At 41.3% G+C, this 21,173-nt stretch overlaps 1 protein-coding gene across 1 annotated transcript in view; it reads right to left on the bottom strand.

Annotated features, from left to right (window-relative positions):
• zfyve26.L (zinc finger FYVE-type containing 26 L homeolog) overlaps nt 1–21,173 on the bottom strand; it is a 91,861-nt gene that overhangs the window by 16,121 nt on the left and 54,567 nt on the right. The window contains exons 23-30 of the mRNA XM_018231295.2: nt 9,991–10,113; nt 9,086–9,262; nt 7,224–7,470; nt 5,986–6,084; nt 3,491–3,669; nt 1,695–1,831; nt 1,096–1,133; nt 379–509 (exon numbers count right to left, since the gene is read on the bottom strand). Of these exons, the coding sequence (XP_018086784.1) occupies nt 379–509; nt 1,096–1,133; nt 1,695–1,831; nt 3,491–3,669; nt 5,986–6,084; nt 7,224–7,470; nt 9,086–9,262; nt 9,991–10,113 (1,131 nt within the window). The remainder of the gene's footprint in view (nt 1–378; nt 510–1,095; nt 1,134–1,694; nt 1,832–3,490; nt 3,670–5,985; nt 6,085–7,223; nt 7,471–9,085; nt 9,263–9,990; nt 10,114–21,173) is intronic.

Below are 21,173 nucleotides of genomic sequence, written 5' to 3'. Positions count from 1 at the left end.
CTTGACTACGCTTCTGTTCCTGATTTTGTACTGCATTTCCGGATTATTACCAACCCAGCCTGGCCATCGACTTCGCTTATTGTTTCACGCTCTACTACTACATGTCCGGTTCCCTAGCCTGCCCAGAACTCTCTCCTTGGTCCTTTTACACAAAGACCTAAGACAAAGCATCTGAGTAGTGGAAGGCTCCTCACAAAGGCAAAGACGGCAGCTATAGGCAGAACAGTGAGCCGCGACCCGGTCCTTGGAGTTAGTTCTGAGTTTGGGATACCCTACGTTACACATCCTCTACCACTTATGGACAACCTGATGTTCATCTAAGAGCCAAGGTGCTTATGATCACCAAAAGAAATCTAAAAGTTTGAAATGCCTACATACCTGTTCATAGTAAAATTCACTTCTTTCAACTTCATTCTCTTGCTCGTTTACAGTCAGGCACCACTGCAGTTCTGCCGCTTTGGATAACTTCAGGATTTCGGCTAAGTCTAGGTTTCCCCCTGGCCTTTCAGCTGCAAAAACATAAGAGAAGACTCAAACTGTTTCCCTGTGAACTATTTTTACTATGAGATATGTGGTCTTTTAACGTCTTGTGCAATGGGCAGGTAAAGTACAACAGAATCAGCACAGTGTATTCTGTAATCGATTGTCATTTTATACAAAACATGAAACTAGCAACTTCTAAATGCATACATATTTTAATATTACAAAAAAGGAACATTTAAAATGGGGCTTATTTTTTAACAGTAAACAGCACTTTCTCAATTATTGATCAGAGCAGAAGAGCTCAGAAGGTTATTGCAAGGGATATTCCAGTAAGACTACATGCAGACTTTCCTATATCAGGCATGGGCAAATTAAAACTGGTCAGATTTGGTTGGGCAGTTTGGCCAGTTCACCATACTTTCCAATTGTCCGAGCACATGTATCATGTCTGTGTCAACATACTGACAGCAATCTGTTGGATAGCAGTGAATCTATCCAAATAGATCGGCCTCAATTCCTGAAGTTCTGGTTATTTGAAACAGAATATTATAATATGGCCATTTATGTGCATGGCCAGACATATCATATACGTCCATTCACTCTCCCAATTACCTTCCATGTAGTCGGAGTCTTCATCCGTTTTATTGATGCTGAAAATACAAGAATGTTGAAATTAACAGACAAACAGACTGCATTACTTATGGAAATATTGTAAGCAGCTGTCTTATAGGGCCATTGACACTTTTTGATTTGTCTTTTAATTGATTCCACAACACGGTGACTGTGTGCCATCATTTGAACGCACTAGATATGTCTAAGCCACGCTATTTAAGGTCTTTTAAAGTCAAGTCAAGCTCATGTGACAGTCAAAGTAGCAATGTGATTTGGTCTTTTCTAGGATTCGGATTCAGCCTTTTCCAGCAGGATCTGGCCAAATCAAAGTACCTTGCCAAACCCTTAAAATCACACAAACAAGGAAATGGTGGAGTTTTTTGTGAGTTTCTTTTTAATGTACATATGAAAATTGGGGTCTTTCAGGAACAGTTTGGGATTTGACTGAAAAGTGGTGGATTGTGAGCATCCCTAGTTCTTATAATGAGCATTTCCCACAAACTGCACAACACGTTTGCTAAAAATGTAAAATATTTGTTGTACAACTTTCTTGGAATATTACAAGTGTTCATTTAAGATAACACGCGAGGAATAATTACTTTGTAGAGAAGTAGGCATGGCACTGATCACAGACTCTAGCAGGGTTTTCTCGGCAATCTTCTACTACCATCCTTTTCATGGAGCACGAGCTACACACCAGCCTTCCACAACGTCTACAATGATGCCTGCGGTTAAACTAGAAAGAACAGACCAAAATCGATCGGTAAAGTCTCTAGGTGACAAAGCAATCCCTCACTTCCTGCCCATAACAAATAAACAAACAAAAAATAATACATTTTGATTTGCACTACATCTGTGCTAAAGAGCTGTATAACCACTTCCCCTTTCAATTAAAAGTTTTTATGTAGTGTGGGGCAATGACTGCAGAACTTGCTCTTTATTGCAGCATTAGTCACTGTCTAGCTTGTCCAAAACAACATTAACAAGTTAAACAATACATTGCAGAAATATGGAGTGGTTTTTTTAAACATATTAAGAACAAAGAGGACGCAATAAATACATTTTATACCACAAGTTTTATCCATAAAACCCCAAATCCCCCTTTTGCATTCTGGGAATCATTTGTTGAATAGATGAAAACAAAATAGCTGAAACCCTTAACTTTTATATGCTGAAAGTTTACATTAGTTTTTTTTAGATTAATAAATGTCAAACATTTGAGTTTTTTGAAACCATAATTGGAATTCATGAGCTATAGTGCAAAATCATTGATAAATCCGCTCCTTAAAGGGGTTGTCCACCTTTGAAGGAGAAGGAAAGGCTTCTTGCACTTAGGGGTTCCAAATGTTAGGCCCCCACAAGTGATTGGAGCACCCCCAAAACCCCGGGCGGTGCTCCTATCAGCAGATAAATGCACTGGCCCAGGGCTACACCAGTGAGCACCACAGAGCGATCCTCTTCTGTCCTCCTCATTCCTCCGGGCAGCTGCGCAAGCGCAGTAGAATGAAAAGCTGAACTTTAACTAAAAAGTTGGCTATTTCGTTCAACTGCGCATGTGTCTGCCCTGGGAAATTTGAATAAGGAAGAAGCTGGAAGAGGATCGCTCCGTGGTGCTCACTGGTATAACCGCGGGGCCGGTGCAGTTTTCTGCTGATAGGAGCACTAGCCCAGGGTTTCAGGTAAGTCAATACAATCCCTTGGGGGTGCCTAACATTTGGCACCCCCAAGTGTCTGAAGCCTTTACTTCTCCTTTAAATTAACTTTAAGTATGATGTAGACATTTGCATTCTAAGACAATTTGCAATTGGTCGTTTATGGTTTTTCAGTTATTTTGTTTTTTTTTTTTTTTAGTTCAGCCGCTCTCCTGTTTAGTATATGAGCAGTTATCTGTTTGCTAGGGTTATTTATCCTAGCAACCAACCAGAGGTTTGAAGGAAATAATAATAGGAGAGGGCCTGCATAGAAAGATAAATAAAAAGTAACAACAACAATACAATTTTAGGCTCACGGAGCAACAGTTTTTGGCAGCCGAGGTCAGTGACCCCCCAGTGGAAAACTGGAAAGAGTCAGAAGATAAAGACAAAGAATTCAATTACTATGAAAAATAATCAAAACCACTTGCAAAGTTGCTAGGAATAGGCCACTCCGTAACCTACTAAAAGTTAACCACCCCTTATATATATCACGGAAGTGCAACTTCCCTGGCTAAATTTGCTCCATACAATAAACAAAAAAAAAAAAATGAGCGGTGTTCATTCCACAGCCCCATATTTTAGATAAGTAATTCATTCTTTTGGTGTATACATTCTCAATACAGGGTATTTTGTATTTTAGACGTGAGAGCACTGGAGTAACGGAAGTGTTGGTTTAAAAAAATAAAAATAAATAAACTTACCATTGTGAATCTCTCGTTTTTACACACCATACATGTTATCTCTCTTTCATCTGGGATCCACTGTGTTTTGGCTGGAGGTTTTTCTGGTGGGACAAATTCTGGAGAAGACTTGATTCTTCTTTGTAATTTCTCTTGAGAGCTTGGTGGTGTCTGGAATCGCGACCGATCTATAATTCGATCTACAACATTCAAATATTAAAAAGAGTGATCATTGTGAAGAAATAATTGCAAAAAAAGTCTATTGTAAAAAAATGCCCTGTTGTGGTATTCTTTACAGGACAAAGTACAGCAGAACGTGGGAGTGTAAGTGGCTTCTAGAACAATTTGACTTTTTACAGTAGCCCTACTTACTTACAGAAAGGGAAGCTACACATCTGGACCCATTAAAGACAGGGCTAATCCTCTAACTGCACTTTAAACAGAGCAAGATATATCCAGAAAGTAGGCTGCCAAGGTGGGGCTGTGGCCAACCACTTTTGAAATGCTTTCCATCTGCTCGGAATACTGGCCAATAGGTTAAACATTTGGATTAGCCTGATTTGGTACATAAGTTTGGTAGCCGACTTCACTGGAGAATAGCGACAGTGGCAAAATGACTAAAACATAAAGCCTCTACTAAAAGAAGTGGACATTTAAGGTGAGATTTGGGGTGAAAGCCTTTTCATCTGCTAGATACTATTAGAAGCCCAGGCTGAGTCAAAGAGCATGAGATTTGGGTAAACACTTATTTGATGTCTTAGATATTAATGGAAGTATGGCTGCTATCTAAGCACTTTCATATTTCTGTAATATTGCTGTATGCTAAGGGGGCCCCAAGAACAAAGGTTTCATTTTAAAGGAGGGCTTGAACCAAAAAAATCTGAAAATGATTGCCTTTTAGTATGTTGTAGAATGGTCAATTATAAGCAACTTTTCAACTGGTCTTCATTATTTAATTTTTTTTTAATTATTTGCCTTTTTCTTTCCACGCTTTCAAATAGGGGTCACTGACCCCCCATCTAAAAAAATATATGCTCTGTAAAGTTACACGTGTACTGTTTTTGCTACTGTTATTCTCTCCTATTCATATACTGGTCTCTTATTCAAATCAGTGCATGATTGCAAGGTTAATTTGGAGCCTAGCAACCAGATTGCTGAAGAGCTGCTGAATAAAAGCTAAATTACTCAAAAACCACAAATAATATAAAATGAAAAACAATTGCAAACTGTCTCTGCACTCTCTACTACTAAAAGTTCACGCAAAGGTTAAAATCCCCTATATTAATAGGCAGAGGGGACTGGTATGAACTACCCTTAGCATCAGCTACCTTATAAAACTTAAACACCAATTCTTTCAATAACTAGAAGGCTTGAGTACAGTTTCCATTCCTCATTTCTGCTGAGGAAAAGAATTCATTTTATCTCTGTCTTCTGTTTATTGTCATGCAAAACACTTCTCACTGAGAAATATTCTTAGGATGTCTTGCATGGACTGCATGTTTGGGATCTTATTGAGAAATATTCTTAGGAAGTCTTGCATGGACCGCATATTTGAGATCTCATTGAGAAATATTCTTAGGTTGTCTTGCATGGACTGCATGTTTGATCTCATTGAAGAATTTTCTTAGGATGTCTTGCATGGACCGCATATTTGAGATCTCATTGAGAAATATTGTTAGGATATCTTGCATGGACTGCATGTTTGATCTCATTGAGAAATATTCTTAGGTGCTCTTGCATGGACTGCATGTTTGAGATCTCATTGAGAAATATTCTTAGGATGTCTTGCATGGACCGCATATTTGAGATCTCATTGAGAAATATTCTTAGGATGTATTGCATGGACTGCATGTTTGATCTCATTGAGAAATGTTCTTAGGAAGTCTTGCATGGGCTGCATGTTTGATCTTATTGAGAAATATTCTTAGGTGATCTTGCATGGACTTCATGTTTAAGATCTCATTGAGAAATATTCTTAGGATGTCTTGCATGGACTGCATGTTTGATCTCATTGAGAAATATTGTTAGGATGTCTTGCATGGACTGCATGTTTGAGATCTTATTGAGAAATATTCTTAGGATGTCTTGCATGGACTGCATGTTTGAGATCTCACTGAGAAATATTCTTAGGTGCTCTTGCATGGACTTCATGTTTGAGATCTCACTGAGAAATTTTCTTAGGTGCTCTTGCATGGACTTCATGTTTGAGATCTCATTGAGGAATATTCTTAGGATGCCTTGCATGGAATGCATGTTTAAGATATTGGGCAAGTAAAGAAGCTGGGGAACAGCAATAAACTGAATTTAAAAAAAAAACCCTACTAACAATGGTGCATGCTGTGTTGCTTGATCAGCTGAGCAATGTTAAAAGGTATGTTAATGGAATGAGTATTACTGATAATGCAGGTTTATGGAACGGCACCCAATTAGACATAGTGTTGTTGTTAGTGCAAGAAATCAAGGCACACAGAGCACTATACAAATCCCCTATTGTCCGTATATCTTACTTTCCTTACCAGCTATAGAGGGAGTTGATGGCTCTGGTGTTGAGGGTAATGATGTACTCTCTGGTTCTGCTAACTGACCGCAGCTTTCTGTGTTTCGAATCATTGAATCTATAGAGACAGGAGATAAAGAAATCGTGCTTCATGCTAATCAGAAACATGCAAGAAAGCAAAGTTATGCAGTTAATAAAGCAGTTAAACAGATGTTAATAGCCATTCTGAAATCATTTATAATTATGTAAGAAAAAATACACATCATTTACAATTTTTTTTCATTTTGTTTCATACATTTAAATATTAAAATTTTTTCTGGGTTTGAAGAAGTGAAAAAATATATGCACTGTTATAAAACATTCATTAATTTTTCTATCCTCAGTGGTTTCGGGCATATAAACAGTTTTAGATTGTGTTTTTAGCCCCAGGTTTTTACCTTTACAGCTCTCTTTGGAGGCAAGGGCCTAACACATAAAGCGTCGGCTGGACAATTTAGTTTAGATAGTTAAGGGAAATGACTGAACTACGGTAATTGCATTTGGTGAACTGTAGCATATTCCTAAATCTGGGGTCTAGAAGCTCTGAAGCAGGAGCAGCCTGGAATGAATGGTTTTTCATAGCCATTAGTTTAGTTCTGACTGCATTGCTTAAAACACGGATATATAATTTAAAGGGATTGATCAGTGTAAAAATATAAACTATGTATAAAGGCTGTGCAAAATAAAACATGTTTCTAATATAGTTAGTTAGCCAAAAATGTAATGTATAAAGGCTGGAGTGACTGGATGTATAACATAATAGCCAGAACACTACTTCCTGCTTTTCAGCTCTCTTGGTTTCCACTGATTGGTTACCAGGCAGTAACCAGAGACTTGAGGGGGGGGGCACATGGGTCATAACTGTTGCTTTTGAATCTGAGCTGAATGCTGAGGATCAATTGCAAACTCACTGAACAGTTATGTCCCATGTGGCTCCCCTTCAAGTCGCTGACTAACTCAGAGTTAGAGAGCTGACAAGCAGGAAGTTGTGTTCTGTTTTATTCTGTTAAGACATCCAGTCACTCCAGCCTTTATACATTATATTTTTGTCTAACTAACTATATTAGAAACATTTTTTATTTTGCACAGTCTATTTAAGTAGTTTTTATTTTTAAACTGAACTACCAAAAACTAGCGATATTTATGAATCCCCTTCTTGCCTTCAAAACTGAACAATGAAGTTCTTTTTTATTAGGCTTTTTACTACACAAGACTGACCTGATCTCCTCTCTCTAAAGGAAAAAGGGATATCCAGAGCTTTGCCTGCATATGTACAAAGTAATTTGTCCACATCCTCGGTGGAAAAGCTAGACTCCAGTTCATCCAGGAACTGCTTTATAGTCTGCACTGCAACGGCAACCCAGTCTATTTTCATGTTCATCAGAAGTTGCTCTAGAAGGAGGAGGGGACTGGAGATGAGATGTTTGGAACTGGAATGAGCAGACTCTGGAAGTGCCAGCAGAATCTGTGTATAACAAAATTAAAAAAACATAGCTGAAGGTCAGAATTGAGACAAGAATGAATTATCATAAATATATCGACCCATGTCCGATCTGATCCAGCTTTACACGGACATTTTACATCTGCTATATTTTCCATAGAGTATTTGATTGAACAACTGAAATTTTACAGATTACTACGTACCGACAGAGTAACTTGCTTTACGAATTATGGTGGCGTTCCACAACTAAAAATAAGACCACCGCTTACGGATTACGGAATTATATGGAGGTCGTTTTATATACTTTACATGCAAAGTGATGAGGTTGTAAATAAAATTGATAAATGTCATCTTCCCAGTTACCTTTTGGAAGTCTGTTAAACTCATATAACATTGAGCAGAACCACTGCGGCGGGGGGGGGGGGAGATTTAATAACTGTCCTGCCTCCCTTTATTTCCACTTTAAGGAGAAACAAACCCATACTATAAAAAAAAAAACGTACCCTGCGTAGACCAACCTCCCTCCTTCCCCACAGCTGTAGATCTGGCCTCAGGAGTTCACGGGAGCCATCTTCTTTTGACGGTCTTCTTCGGAATCTGAGCGGAGTTTCTTCAGTTGTTCATGACCGGAAATTTACTCCAACTGCGCATGCCCCGAAACTCCTCTCAGATTCCGAAGAAGACAGAGAAAAGAAAATGGCGTCTGTGAACTCCTGAGGCGAGATCTGCACGGAGGGGTAAGTAAAAATTTTGCGCCATTTAGGCTGTGGGGGAGGAGGGAGGTTGGTCTTCGCAGGGTAGGGTTTTTTTCCTGTACAGGTTTGTTTCTCCTTTAATGTATTTTAGTCATTGAGGATGGTGTTACATATTTGACCACCTTTCGTATATGACACATTCAAGTTCCCTTTAAAATAACTCGTTTCACAGCATTATACGAATTGAAATTTGAAAAATATGGATAAACAAAATTCAGATCAAGATTTTTTCTGGCATATGTTGTTATTTCAGTGTTAACACTTGAACAGATTTTTCAGTCCATCACCCTACTGATTAATTATATGATTTACTCATTGGATCCCATCACATTACATCTGGTTACAGAGGAGCTACATGCAAACACCGCCTACAACAGGTGCTCAGATTTCAATGTATAAAACTGGAGCAGTTTATGTAAAGAACAGATATCCCAATATGGTGCTCTAAAATAAACGTGTTAATAATAATAATAATAATAATAACAACTGTGTGAAAGCAGCACTTTAGTGCCATAAGTGGTAATCTTCCATTCCCCGGGGAACAAGTACTAGGGTGCTAAAGCGTGAAAGAATAGCAAATTAAAGCAGGTGGTAAGGACAGGGCTCCACTGAGGCCTGCACCTCCTGCCACTTATACAATTGAATAACAACTATGTACCTCCCTCTGAGTGTTGCATAATGTAGCTGCATGCTATTCAAGGGTGTAGCCACAGGTCTCTGCACTCTAAAAAACAACCATTTCTCAAGACCGCAACAAAAATGGATGATTGCAGCCATTTTTGTGCTTTGTGCAATATAAATGACCCCCATGATCTACTAACGTGTTGGTGAAAAGCATTACATTAATAGCTTTATATAAAGGCAGTTGTATGGCCTTTGCATACCTTTGAACCCATGTATACATCTCGTATTTCCAAGAGCTTTGCCTCAGACTTGCCGTTATGGAAGTTATTAAGCAGGTACTCTGAGAAGAAATGGCAGGCAAATATGCTGGACTGTTGAAGTAGAGCTTGTTCACTGATGGCACATCTCAGAGATTGGTCATCTATCCTTTGTAAGAGCTTTAAAAAGAAAAATGTATTAATAACAGACAATCAATAAGCAAACAGATGTGGGAGAAACCAAATTACCTATTTAAAACAATTCACATTACAAAGATACTGATTCACTACACAAGGAAAGACAAAAACACTTGATTGGACAGCACCGAAAATAGTAAATTTTGTTTTACACATAACACATTCTCTGTACAAAGCTATGCTTAGTCTGAGCATTTTGAAGGAGGTCCATATTTAATCCGGAAATATACACCATTTTTTTTTACACCAACACACAGCTGGGGTAAATCATTAAAATCCCTGAGGTTCATGGTAAATTCTACAGGGGAATTTGATGAGTAGCCCAGTATCCTGTTGATCCCTTATGGGTCAGGGCAAACAGGCAGATTCAGGGAGATTAGTCACTCGGCCACAAATCTCCTTTTCTTCGAGGCGACTAATCTACACGAACTGCCAGCTAAAATGTAAATCGCCGACGGGGTGGCACTCTGAGCAAGTCGTTTTCCGAAGTCGCCTGACGAGGAAACTTCGGGTGACTTCGGAAAACGAATTGCTCTGAGTGCCATCCCGTTGGCGATTTACATTTTAGCCGGCATGAAGGCAGAGGAGGCAGTTCGGGGAAATTAGTCGCCCCGAAGAAGGAGATTTGTCGCTGAGCGACTAATCTCCCCGAATCTGCCTGTGTGCCATGACCCTAAAGGCCCACTAACTAGGACATATTTAATGATTACCTGTATTGCTTTATCGGTGTCTTGGTTCCCCAGCAGATGCAGCAGATGTTCACAGTGAAGACTGATTAGAAGTTCCATAGGAACTGGATAAAATTTCTCCCACTCTTCACACAGTGTGTAATCCTACGGAAGAAAGAATAAAAATGTTTTGCAGCAGCCCGATATTACAAGCACTACAAATAATGATCGGAGTTATTTAGCATTTATGTCAAAAAAATTGGCCCCTGAATGCATTGCTGTTCTATAAATACATTTAGATCTGGCAGAGTTAGAAAATATGTCTTGAATTTGAGCAGGGGATAAGTAAACAGAAAGAGATTTTTTTTACTTACCGTTAAATCTTTCTCTTGTCCTATATTGGGGGGACACAGGCACCATGGGGATGAAGATCCTGCCGCAGGAGAATGGACACTAACTTGTTAACTTGTGACTCCTCCTCCTGCTCTGGGCTTTATCCCCTGCCTCCTCCTATTACTTCCAGTTTCCGAAGAAGGCGCAAAGCAACCCAAAACAGAAGAGGAATCTCAATACCCCCTCAGCAACTAGAATAAGGCTCTCAAGGAGTAACTATGTACATCAATAACATTTTCAGTGTGAAACAGGGAGGGAAGGCCTGTGTCCCCCAATATAGGACAAGAGAAAAAGATTTAATGATAAGTAAAAAAATCTCTCTTTCTCTAGCCTAATTGGGGACACAGGCACCATGGTGATGTCCCAAAGCAATCCCAGAGGGTGGGACACTGTAATCCCGCTTTCATTGCTCAGTAATAACAGTCTGTAGCACCTTCCTCCGGAAGATAGCTTTGGCTGAAGCCTGTGTGTGTATCCTGTAGAATTGCGTGAAAGTATGATGGGATGCCCAAGTGGCCGCTCTGCAGACCTGTTCGGCCTTTACTTGATGTCTAACAGCCCATGATGTGCTGATAGAACGAGTGGAGTGTGCTGTGACCTTTAGTGGAGGCTTCTGTCCTTTCACCGCGTATGCTCTGACAATCGTAGAGCGAATCCACCTGGCAATGGTAGTCTTAGGTGCCTTGTTTCCTTTCCTTGGCCCATTGGGAATAATGAAGAGAGAGTCAACCTTTCTAATATCCTTGGTGGCCTCCAAGTATATCTTGATTGCTCTAACTACATCAAGCTTGTGCAACGGACACTCCGAGGAATTCCTGGGTTCGGGACAAAGAGATGGGACAACCAAATCATGGTTGAGGTGATATTCCGATACCACCTTTGGAAGAAAGTCCGGCGTTGGACGTAAGACCACCTTATCCTTGTGAAAAATGGTGAATGGAGACTTGCAAGACAATGCAGCTAGTTCGGAGACTCTGCGAGCCGTAGTGATGGCCAATAGGAATACCACCTTCTCGGTCAGATAAGGGAGTGGAATGCTGTCTAACGGTTCATGTGGATCACTTTGGAGGACAGTCAGTACCAGGTTAAGATCCCAAGGGGGAACTGGAGATCTATACGGAGGGACTATTCTCGTAGCACCCTGAAGAAAAGTTCTAATGTTGCTCTTTTGTGCCAGCTTCTTCTGGTAAAGGATAGAGAGAGCCAATACCTGTACCTTCAGAGAGCTCAAGACTAAACCTTTCGCCAAACCGTCCTGCAGGAAGGATAGTATGTCTTTTTCAGTCGCCCACTGTGGGTCTATACCTCTGTTTTCACACCAGCTGATGAACATTTTCCATACTGTGGTAAATATTAGCTGAAACGGGCTTTCGGGCACGCAGCATGGGGGGTAAAGCCTCCATTGGTGCCCCTGTTCTTTTGAGGATTAGGGTCTCAAGAGTCATGCCGTTAAAGCCCACAGATGTGAATTCGGGTGGGCAATTGGACCCTGTGTGAGAAGATCCTCTCTTTCTGGAAGACAAAACAGTACGTCCCTTGCCAACTTCACTACTTCTGCAAACTATGCTCTCCTTGGCCAGTATGGCACTACCAGAATGGTCTGTGTTACCTCTCTCTTTATCTTCTTGATGACTTTGGGAATATATAGGACGTGGTGAATGTCCAGGGAATAACTAGAGCGTCTACCCCGCGTGCTGGTGTACCTTTCGATTGTTCCGAGATGCCATGAGGTCGACCTCTGGTAGACCCCACTTTTCCACTATCAGCTGGAAGACTTTGGGGTGTAGAGTTTCCCTGCTTAAGTAGTCTGCTATCCAGTTGTCTATCCCTGGGATGTGTACTGCAGATATCGCCGGGACGTGTGTTTCTGCACACGTTAGTATGGGCTGTGCTTCCTTCAGAGCTGCTGAGCTTCTTGTGCCCCCCTGGTGGTTTACGTACGCCACTGCAGTGACGTTGTCTGACTGAATTCGAACTGGCCGACCCCTCGAGGACGGGAGTGAAACTTTCGTGAAGGATTTGGAGGTTCAGCTGAATCCAAAATAGTGAATTCGGTGCATCCCTAGTCACTAAGGTCTGCATGGCCATCCGTAGTCGGTCCCTGGGGGATGTCTGTAGGGATAAGATCCGTGACTTTAAGGTGGAGCTCTTGTCCCCCGGGAGAAATGCTCTCCCCTTCCTGGAGTCGAGAATGAGGCCGAGGTATTCTATCGTCTGTGAGGGAATGAGATGGGACTTGTTGTAGTTGATCAGCCACCCCAGGTCCGTTAGGGTCCTGAGGACGAGAAGTGTGTCTTTGGCGATTTCTGCCGATGGACCTTTTACGAGTAGGTCATCCAAATAGGGAATGACCGTTATCCCCGTGATTCGTAGTTCTTCTAATGCTGCCGCCATGACCTTGGTGAAGGTGCGGGGGGGCGGAAGATGTTCCCTTTGAGGACGACCAACTGGGTCTTTGCTTGTGTTGATAGTGGGAGCGGAAGTTAGAGTTGGTTTTCTCTGTCTGATTCTTGGCCCTTTGCCCTTGGTGAAAGGGACGAAAAAATGGTCTTCTCTTGAAAGGAATTCTTTTGTTTCTGGCCTGTGGGAGTAGAGTACTTTTGCTGCCCGTAGCCTGAGATATAATCTTGTCCAGTTCTGCCCCGAAGAGGAGCTTGCCCTGGAAGGGGAGGCTGACCAGGGATCTCTTGAAAGTCAGGTCCGCCGACCAAGTCTTTAACCAAAGAAAACGACGAGTCGCGATAGATTGCGCTGAAGCTTGTGCCACCATCTTAGCTGTGTCTAGGGCTGCATCACAGATGTAAGTTGTAGCATCGCAATTTGGGAGAGAAGATTGTCTGTTGACGGGTCCTCAGATCCTGAGCCGCTTGTTCAACCCAGACCTTCATGGCCTTTGCTAGCCAGGCGATAGCGAATATTGGTCTGAAGGCGGTACCAGCCGCTGTGAAGGTAGATTTGCAGAATCCCTCCAGGCATTTGTCTATTGGGTCTTTAAAGGCTGCTGTGTCTGCTACAGGAATGGCGGTATTCCTGGAAAGCCTGGAGACTGGTGGATCAACCAGGGGGGGAGATGCCCAAAGTTCCGTACATTCTTGCGGAAAGGAATACGTTTGGGCAAATCGTCTGGAAATTTGGACCCTGTGGTCGTGGGTCTTCCATTGCGATTTGATTATCTCTTCCAGTTGCTCATAAGCCGGAAATATGGAAGAACTCTTCCTTTGTCTCTTAAAGATATTCTTGGTGGGTTCCACTGGGGATACAGTGTCTTCGATGTTAAGGGTTGAGAATACCACCTGTATGAGGCCTTCCACTGCCTTTTGGGTTCTGGGTAGGTCTTGTTCCGGGTCCTGTTCTGGGTCGGATTCTTCCTCTGACTGTACCTAAACTTCCTCATCGGAAGGAAGGAGTGCTTCCTCTGGGGAATCCGTAGGAGAAACTGTTGGGCGTTTTGAGCCTGGGGGTCGACAGTTAGCCTTAATCAGTGGTGCAAGCGGGAGGTGGTGTAGGGTCTTTGGATCTACAGTCCACACACACAGAATCAGCCGAAGCTGTCTGAAATTTGGCCTTACACGCAGTACATGCCAAGTATGAGTGGTCTTGCGTGTATGAGCTGAGGATTTTGAGATCCTGGGCTCTTCTGTTTTATCTGCCATGATTGCTCCGAAGCCAAAAAAAATGTATTTATTTTTTTTTTATTTGTGGCTATCCCTTTAATGGAGGGGGAGGCAGGGGTTACCCGCTTGCGAGGACAGCAGGGTTGGTAGGCAGATCACCACCTTTAGAATTCTCCGTCTGAAGAAAGAGAGAAAGGGAGAGATAGAGGAATGGTGTAAATTCCTTGGCATGTAAGGCCTTAAGTCCTATAAAAAAAAAATATATACCGTATATACTCGAGTATAAGCCGATCCGAGTATAAGCCGAGGTACCTAATTTTACCTACGAAAACTGGGAAAACTTATTGACTCTAGTATAAGCCTAGACACAACTACAGCCCTGTCTCCCAGCAGCGCACCTTCTGCCAAAGAGACTCCCCCAGCGATCAACCGGACTTCTTTGCAAAGTTGATGGTGACAGAGAATTGTGCAGAGAGTGCTGTGTGATATTACCATCACTGTTAATCTTTCGTATAACCAACAGAGGGTGCTGTGTGATATTGCCATCACTGTTAATCCTTTATACAACCAACAGAGGGCACTGTGTGATATTGCAGTCACTGTTATTCTTTGATACAACCAACAGATGGCGCTGTGTGATATTGCAGTTACTGTTATTCTTTGATATAACCAACAGATGGCGCTGTGTGATATTGCAGTCACGGTTATTCTTTGATACAACCAACAGATGGCGCTGTGTGATATTGCAGTTACTGTTATTCTTTGATATAACCAACAGATGGCGCTGTGTGATATTGCAGTCACTGTTATTCTTTGATATAACCAACAGATGGCGCTGTGTGATATTGCAGTCACTGTTATTCTTTGATACAACCAACAGATGGCGCTGTGTGATATTGCAGTTACTGTTATTCTTTGATATAACCAACAGATGGCGCTGTGTGATATTGCAGTCACTGTTATTCTTTGATACAACCAACAGATGGCGCTGTGTGATATTGCAGTCATTGTTATTCTTTGATATAACCAACAGAGGGCGCACTGTTATTCTTTCATAAAACCAACAGAGGGCATTGTGGGATATTGCAGTCTCTCCCCAAGTGAACTGTTGGTATAGGAATGATTAAAAGTGACTGCAATCTCAGCTACTGCCCGCTGACCCGAGTATAAGCCGAGGTAGACTTTTTCAGAACATTTTGGATGCTGAAAAACTCGGCTTATACTCCAGTATATACGGTATATATATTTTTTTAAATATAACCCATTGCTGCTAAGGTACGCTGAGGCCAAACAGGGAACTTGCCTGTCAGCTCCTCCGTCTAAGGGACACGGAATGCAGGGCCTCGGGGTGCAGGGTGGATCGCACCACAAGAGATAAGCAGCTCCAGTAAGGGAGAAGAGTCGCAGGTGGGTGCGAGTCAGAGGGAGACGGGCGGGCTGGTAGAAAGTATTACCTGACCTTCCTTGTTCCTCAGAGGCGCACAGGTATGGGCTGCGTCAGGCAGACGATGCATGGGGAATGGCGCCGGATCCGATAGGCAGTTAGCGTAAGCTTGCACAGTCGGAGGTGCGCCGCATAGAGAAAGGCATCGGAACCGATAGGCGGAAGTGATGGGGGGAGGGGGATTTGGCGCAGATGGAGCGTGCGGGCGGAGGCGGTTATAGAGATGTTAGAGAGGGGAAACAAGGCAAGGGTAGATGCAATCTCAGTTGCCTACTCACCATTTGTATCACAGGTTTCACAGTCAGCACCCTTCACCTCCAAATCACTTTAATCTGATGCACGTCCAACAGTTTCCACCTTAAATCCATTCAATCAGACCACATTAGTTATTGAAGGCACGAGTCAATGGTTTCTTTTCTTAAAATGCCTTTATTAGGATATGGGCTCTGACCCCAAACAATTGTTAACGTTTCAGACCACACTGTCTTTTCTCAAGCCACTCAGACAGCACCTGTGCTCTGTTATTTATACATTGTATCACAGTGACCCCTAGTGACATTTTTCCAAAATTACAATGTTTCACATTTACAAATCGCCACAATTGTATCAATTTACATGAACAAAAACGTGCATCTCTATACCTTGTATCTCACTGTGATACAATGTATAAATAACAGTGAACAGGTGCTGTCTGAGTGGCTTGAGAAAAGACCGTGTGGTCTGAAACGTTGCCAATTGTTTGGGGTCCGAGCCCATGTCCTAATAAAGGCATTTTAAGAAAAGAAACCATTGACTCGTGCCGTCAATAACTAATGTACTCACCATTTGTAGTCAGCTGAATGGTGCCTTTAGATTTCAGTAGTGTGTTTCCCTGAATTAATATGTGTCTATAGGTATATATTTATATGCCGAGTATATTAATATACGCATATCTGTATAACACTGGGTCCTAGGTGTATACCACTGGTGCAGCCTCCGTAGAGCGGGAATCCAGTGTAGGGAGATATGAGAGCAAGCCTGCAGTCCTCCGTAGAGCGGGAAGGCTGCCGGGCAGAAAAAAATTCAGGAAGCTGGAAGGGCTCGAGTGGATCAGTGTCCCTAAATGTGGCATGATCTGACCAGAGTCCTTGATTACCTGCTCCTGCCACTAGTATGTGTGTCTTCTTCTGAGGACACTAAACGAAACTGGAAGTAATAGGAGGAGGCAGGGGATAAAGCCCAGAGCAGGAAGAGGAGTCACAAGTTAGTGTCCATTCTCCTGGGGCAGGATCTTCATCCCCATGGTGCCTGTGTCCCCCAATTAGGCAAGGGAAAAATGCTTGTCCTGTTAATGCCTAGCACAAATGTAAAACTTGTTTCTACATCATCGGTTTTGAGGACAAAGACACGGGCAAAGGAATACAGAAAAATATAGAGTAATTCCAGAAATGAGGCTATAAAGCCTAAGGCGAAGAGAGAAAAAAAGAGGAGAGAGAGAGAGAGAGAGAGAGAGAGAGAGAAGAGAGAGAGAGAGAGAGAGAGAGAGAGAGAGGAGAGAGAGAGGAGAGAGAGAGAGAGAGAGAGAGAGAGAGAGAGACGAGAGAGCAGAGAGAGAGAGAGAAGAGAGAGAGAGAGAGAGAGAGAGAGAAGAGAGAGAGAGAGAGAGAGAGAGGGGAGAGAGATTCTGAGGTCTGAAATGGTTTGAAATACATTGAGGACTTGGAATGCTCCAGTGGTTTCAAATATTTGATTAGTGGATTCTTTTTTGGAAAAAATCTTTTATAAACTTGAATTCAGCAGTACATTTAGAAAAAACTGGTTCTGATGGGAACATGGCCGACTCTACTGAAACTGCTTTCCTTGTCTAACCCTGAAGGAGATCATGGACTGCAGGCAAGCAAAACAGGGTTCCGTGTTGAGCCCTTAAAGGGATCCTGTCATCGGAAAACATGTTTTTTTTCAAAACACATCAGTTAATAGTGCTACTCCAGCAGAATTCGGCACCGAAATCCATTTCTCAAAAGAACAAACAGATTTTTTTTATATTCAATTTTGAAATCTGACATGGGGCTAGACATTTTGTCAATTTCCCAGCTGCTCCTGGTCATGTGACTTGTGCCTGCACTTTAGGAGAAAAATGCTTTCTGGCAGGCTGCTGTTCTTCCTTCTCAATGTAACTGAATGTGTCTCAGTGGGACATGGTTTTTTACTATTGAGTGTTGTTCTTAGATCTACCAGGCAGCTGTTATCTTGTATTAGGGAGCTGCTATCTGGTTACCTTCCCATTGTTCTTTTGTTTGGCTGCTGGGGGGAAAAGGGAGGGGGTCGATATCACTCTAACTTGCAGTACAGCAGTAAAGAGTGATCGAAGTTTATCAGAGCACAAATCACATGACTTGGGGCAGCTGGGAAATTGACAAATGTCTAGCCCAATGTCAAAATTGAATATAAAAAAAATCTGTTTGCTCTATTGAGAAATGGATTTCAGTGCAGAATTCTGCTGGAGCAGCACTATTAACTGATTCATTTTGAAAAAATCATTTTTTCCCATGACAGTATCCCTTTAATCATAGGCGCACACAAACTGAGGTCATCAACAGAATTGAAAGAAATGAAATAAACGCCCTCTGCTGGCCCCAAAAGAAAAACTGTGGAACATGTTACGTAATCCCACCTAGTGTATATTTTTATTCAGCGGTCACTGGGAAAAGATACAATAATAAAATGTTCTTCAACTGCAACACTAAAAGGATGTTTACCTTTTGCAAAGTAAATGTTGCACTAAACAGTTTGTTAGACGCACTTCACCATGTCTCAAGGACAGAATAAAAGAACACATTAATTCTACTGATAATAAGAGTCATAGATTCTTAGTTGGTAGACAATTAAATAAATGTTTCAAAATGGCTCATCAGATTTAATTGTAAAAGTAATAGGATGCGTAAAGAAACCTTTGATAAAGGGAGACTGTATCCTTTTTAAACTTCGTAAGGCCTATTGGATTTAAGAAAACCTAAAAGTCTAAGGGGACGATTTACTAAATTGCAAGTTGCTCAGGATGGGCTTTTTTTGTTGCCAAAAATCCCAAAAAAGCGCAGAGGTACGGAAGAGCACTGGGGCCAGCAAAAAAAAAAAAATGATGGTGAATTATGACTTTTAAAAGTCATAATTATGACTTTAAATCTCATAATTATGACTTTTAAATCTCATAATTATGACTTTTAAACTCATAATTATGACTTTAAAAAGTCGAAATTATGATTTTTAATCTCATAATTATGACTTTTAAACTCATAAGTATGACTTTAAAAAGTCGAAATTATGGGCCCCAGTGCTCTTCCGTACAGAGGGGAAGAAAAAAAAAAAAAAAAAAAAAAAAGACTTTTCAGGGATTTTTGATGCGAAAAAAACTGCAACAATTCCGAAGCCAAAGAATACTCCAGCTAAAACTTGTTGAAATCATGCAGATTACCCTTTTACTGGAAGATCTTTCTTTACTTCGTGGTTCTTGAGGTTTTCTGGTGTTTTTGACACTGGCTTTGGTGCAACGATACAGAAAAAAAATCGAGGTTATCATGCAACAAGACGAAAAAGTTGTAGTTACTGCAACTTTGCTGCAACTTTTTCCCCTTTGTACTTTTTCAGTGGAGATCTTTTGATAATGACTGACATTTGTGGAAATGAGTTTATAAGTGGTTTCAAAAAATCTCTAAAAACCACAAAAATTTGACCTTTAATAAACTGGCCTTCACGTGTTAGACAGGTCATTGCCCGACTGTATTAATTATGGATGCATTTGTTTGCCTTGCTTGTAATGCTTTTATATTAATCTTTAGACACTAAGGATTTTATATGTTTTTAAAAAACCTGTTTCTCTTCATTAAATTCTGTTGATGACCTCATTTTTGTGTGCCTATAATTAAAGGACAAGGAAAGTTAAACTAAAGAAGTAGCTAGAAATGTTGTGCACTTGTTTTGTGCTATTGTACAAGCCCAAGGCAACCACAGCCCATTAGCAGTAAAGACCTGTCTCCAAAGATGCCCCAGTAGCTCCCCATCTTCTTTTCTGCTGATTCACTGCACATGCTCTGTGCTGCTGTCACTTACTGAGCTTAGGGACCCACTCACAATATACAGTACACATAGAATAGAAATGTCACAATATAAGGCTGATTAGTAATTAATACAGATAATTACTACATGGCAGCACAGAAACCAGTGCAATTAGCATCAGAATTTAATAATCAGTCCTGTAGCATCAGTTTATATTACAGGCCAATCTTATTTTCTCCTTGATAATTTGTGACGACCCCTAAGCTTAGCTTCTCAACAGCTGCTCAGAGCCCACTGAGCATGTGAGTGTCACAGACACTTTCCAAGATGGTGACCCCCTGTGACAAGTTTGAAGTCCTGGATCATTGCGGCTATTGACAAGCTGAAACTTTAGGCTGGTGCAATACGTTCAGTATATAAAATATGGCATTTTTAGCCATATTCATTTTTAGTGTTTAGTATTTGTTTAAGAGCTCAGTCTGAAACACTAGGCCCATGTCCCAGCATGTAGTGTTTTTACGGTAATCCGGAGTGCATCCCATTCCTGTGCCTGATTTGTAAAGCTACAGAGTGGATTGCAGTAAACTGTTCACCTAGGAATGTCAATCAGCAAAAAGAGAGACTGTACTTAGTGGTGGTTTGAATTCTAAGGATGAATCTGGAGCGGCCGTTCCCTGATCTAATTTATGAAAACTACCCTAGATGGTAGATCATCAAGATCATAATCATTTATTTATATAGCGTCAATTAGTTACAAGGTGCTTTACCTTAGTCATAACAAGCAGGGAATAAATGGTGGCTAACAAACAAGGGTTTACAGAGTACAATAGGATTAGAGGGCCCTACTCGCGAGAGTTTACAAATTAAGTTAGGGTACAATTTGAGATATTACGATTTTAGAAACAATTTTGTGATTTAGGATATAGCAATGATTAATGAATTAAGGTACATTGAATAAGCTTCTTAAAACAGGTGGGTCTTTAAGGAACGTTTGAAAGTTTGGAAAGAAGGAGAAAGTCTGACAGCTGGAGGCAGAGTTCCAAAAAAAAGCAGAAGCCCTAGAGAAGTCTTGTAGACGAAAATGGCCAGAAGTGATGAGAGGAGAAGCGAGGTGAAGGTCAGAAGCAGAGTGAAGGTTGCGTGAAGGAGTGTATTTGGAGATCAGAGATGAAATATAGGGAGGGGCTTCACTGTTAAGGGCCTTGAATGTAAGTTTGAGTAGTCTGAATGTGATTCTAGAGGAGATTGGGAGCCAGTGAAGGGATATGCATATTGGAGCAGCTGATGTTGAGTGGTGAGATATCATGAATGATAAGAGTAAAGACAAAGCTACAGGGAAAAATAATGAAATAAACTAATTGATTAAATTTAGCATTTTCCTGGAAGCAATTAGGGTGGTAGCACACGGGGAGATTAGTTGCCAAGGGACAAATCTTCACAACTGCGGGTGACTAATCTGCCTAAAATGTCTTCCTGTCTGCAAAAATGTGAATTGCCAGTGGGATGGCATACTTAACTCTATGGTTTCTCAATGAAGCCCGAAGTTGCCTCACGAGGAAACTTCTGGTGACTTCAGAAAACAAACCGTCATGTATGCCATCTCGCCGTCGTATTCTTGCCGGTGGGAAGGCATTTAGAGTTGATTAGTCGCCTACAGTAGCGAAGATTTGTCACTTGGTGACTAATCTCCCCGTGTGCCAAATCCCTTAATTAAATTTAAGTAGATAAACAGTAAAAGTGTC

This window comes from Xenopus laevis, chromosome 8L (assembly GCF_017654675.1).
Source record: "Xenopus laevis strain J_2021 chromosome 8L, Xenopus_laevis_v10.1, whole genome shotgun sequence".
NCBI classification, from domain to species: domain Eukaryota; kingdom Metazoa; phylum Chordata; class Amphibia; order Anura; family Pipidae; genus Xenopus; species Xenopus laevis.
Note: the sequence above shows the minus strand (reverse complement) of the source record. Positions and strands in the feature narration are given on the sequence as shown.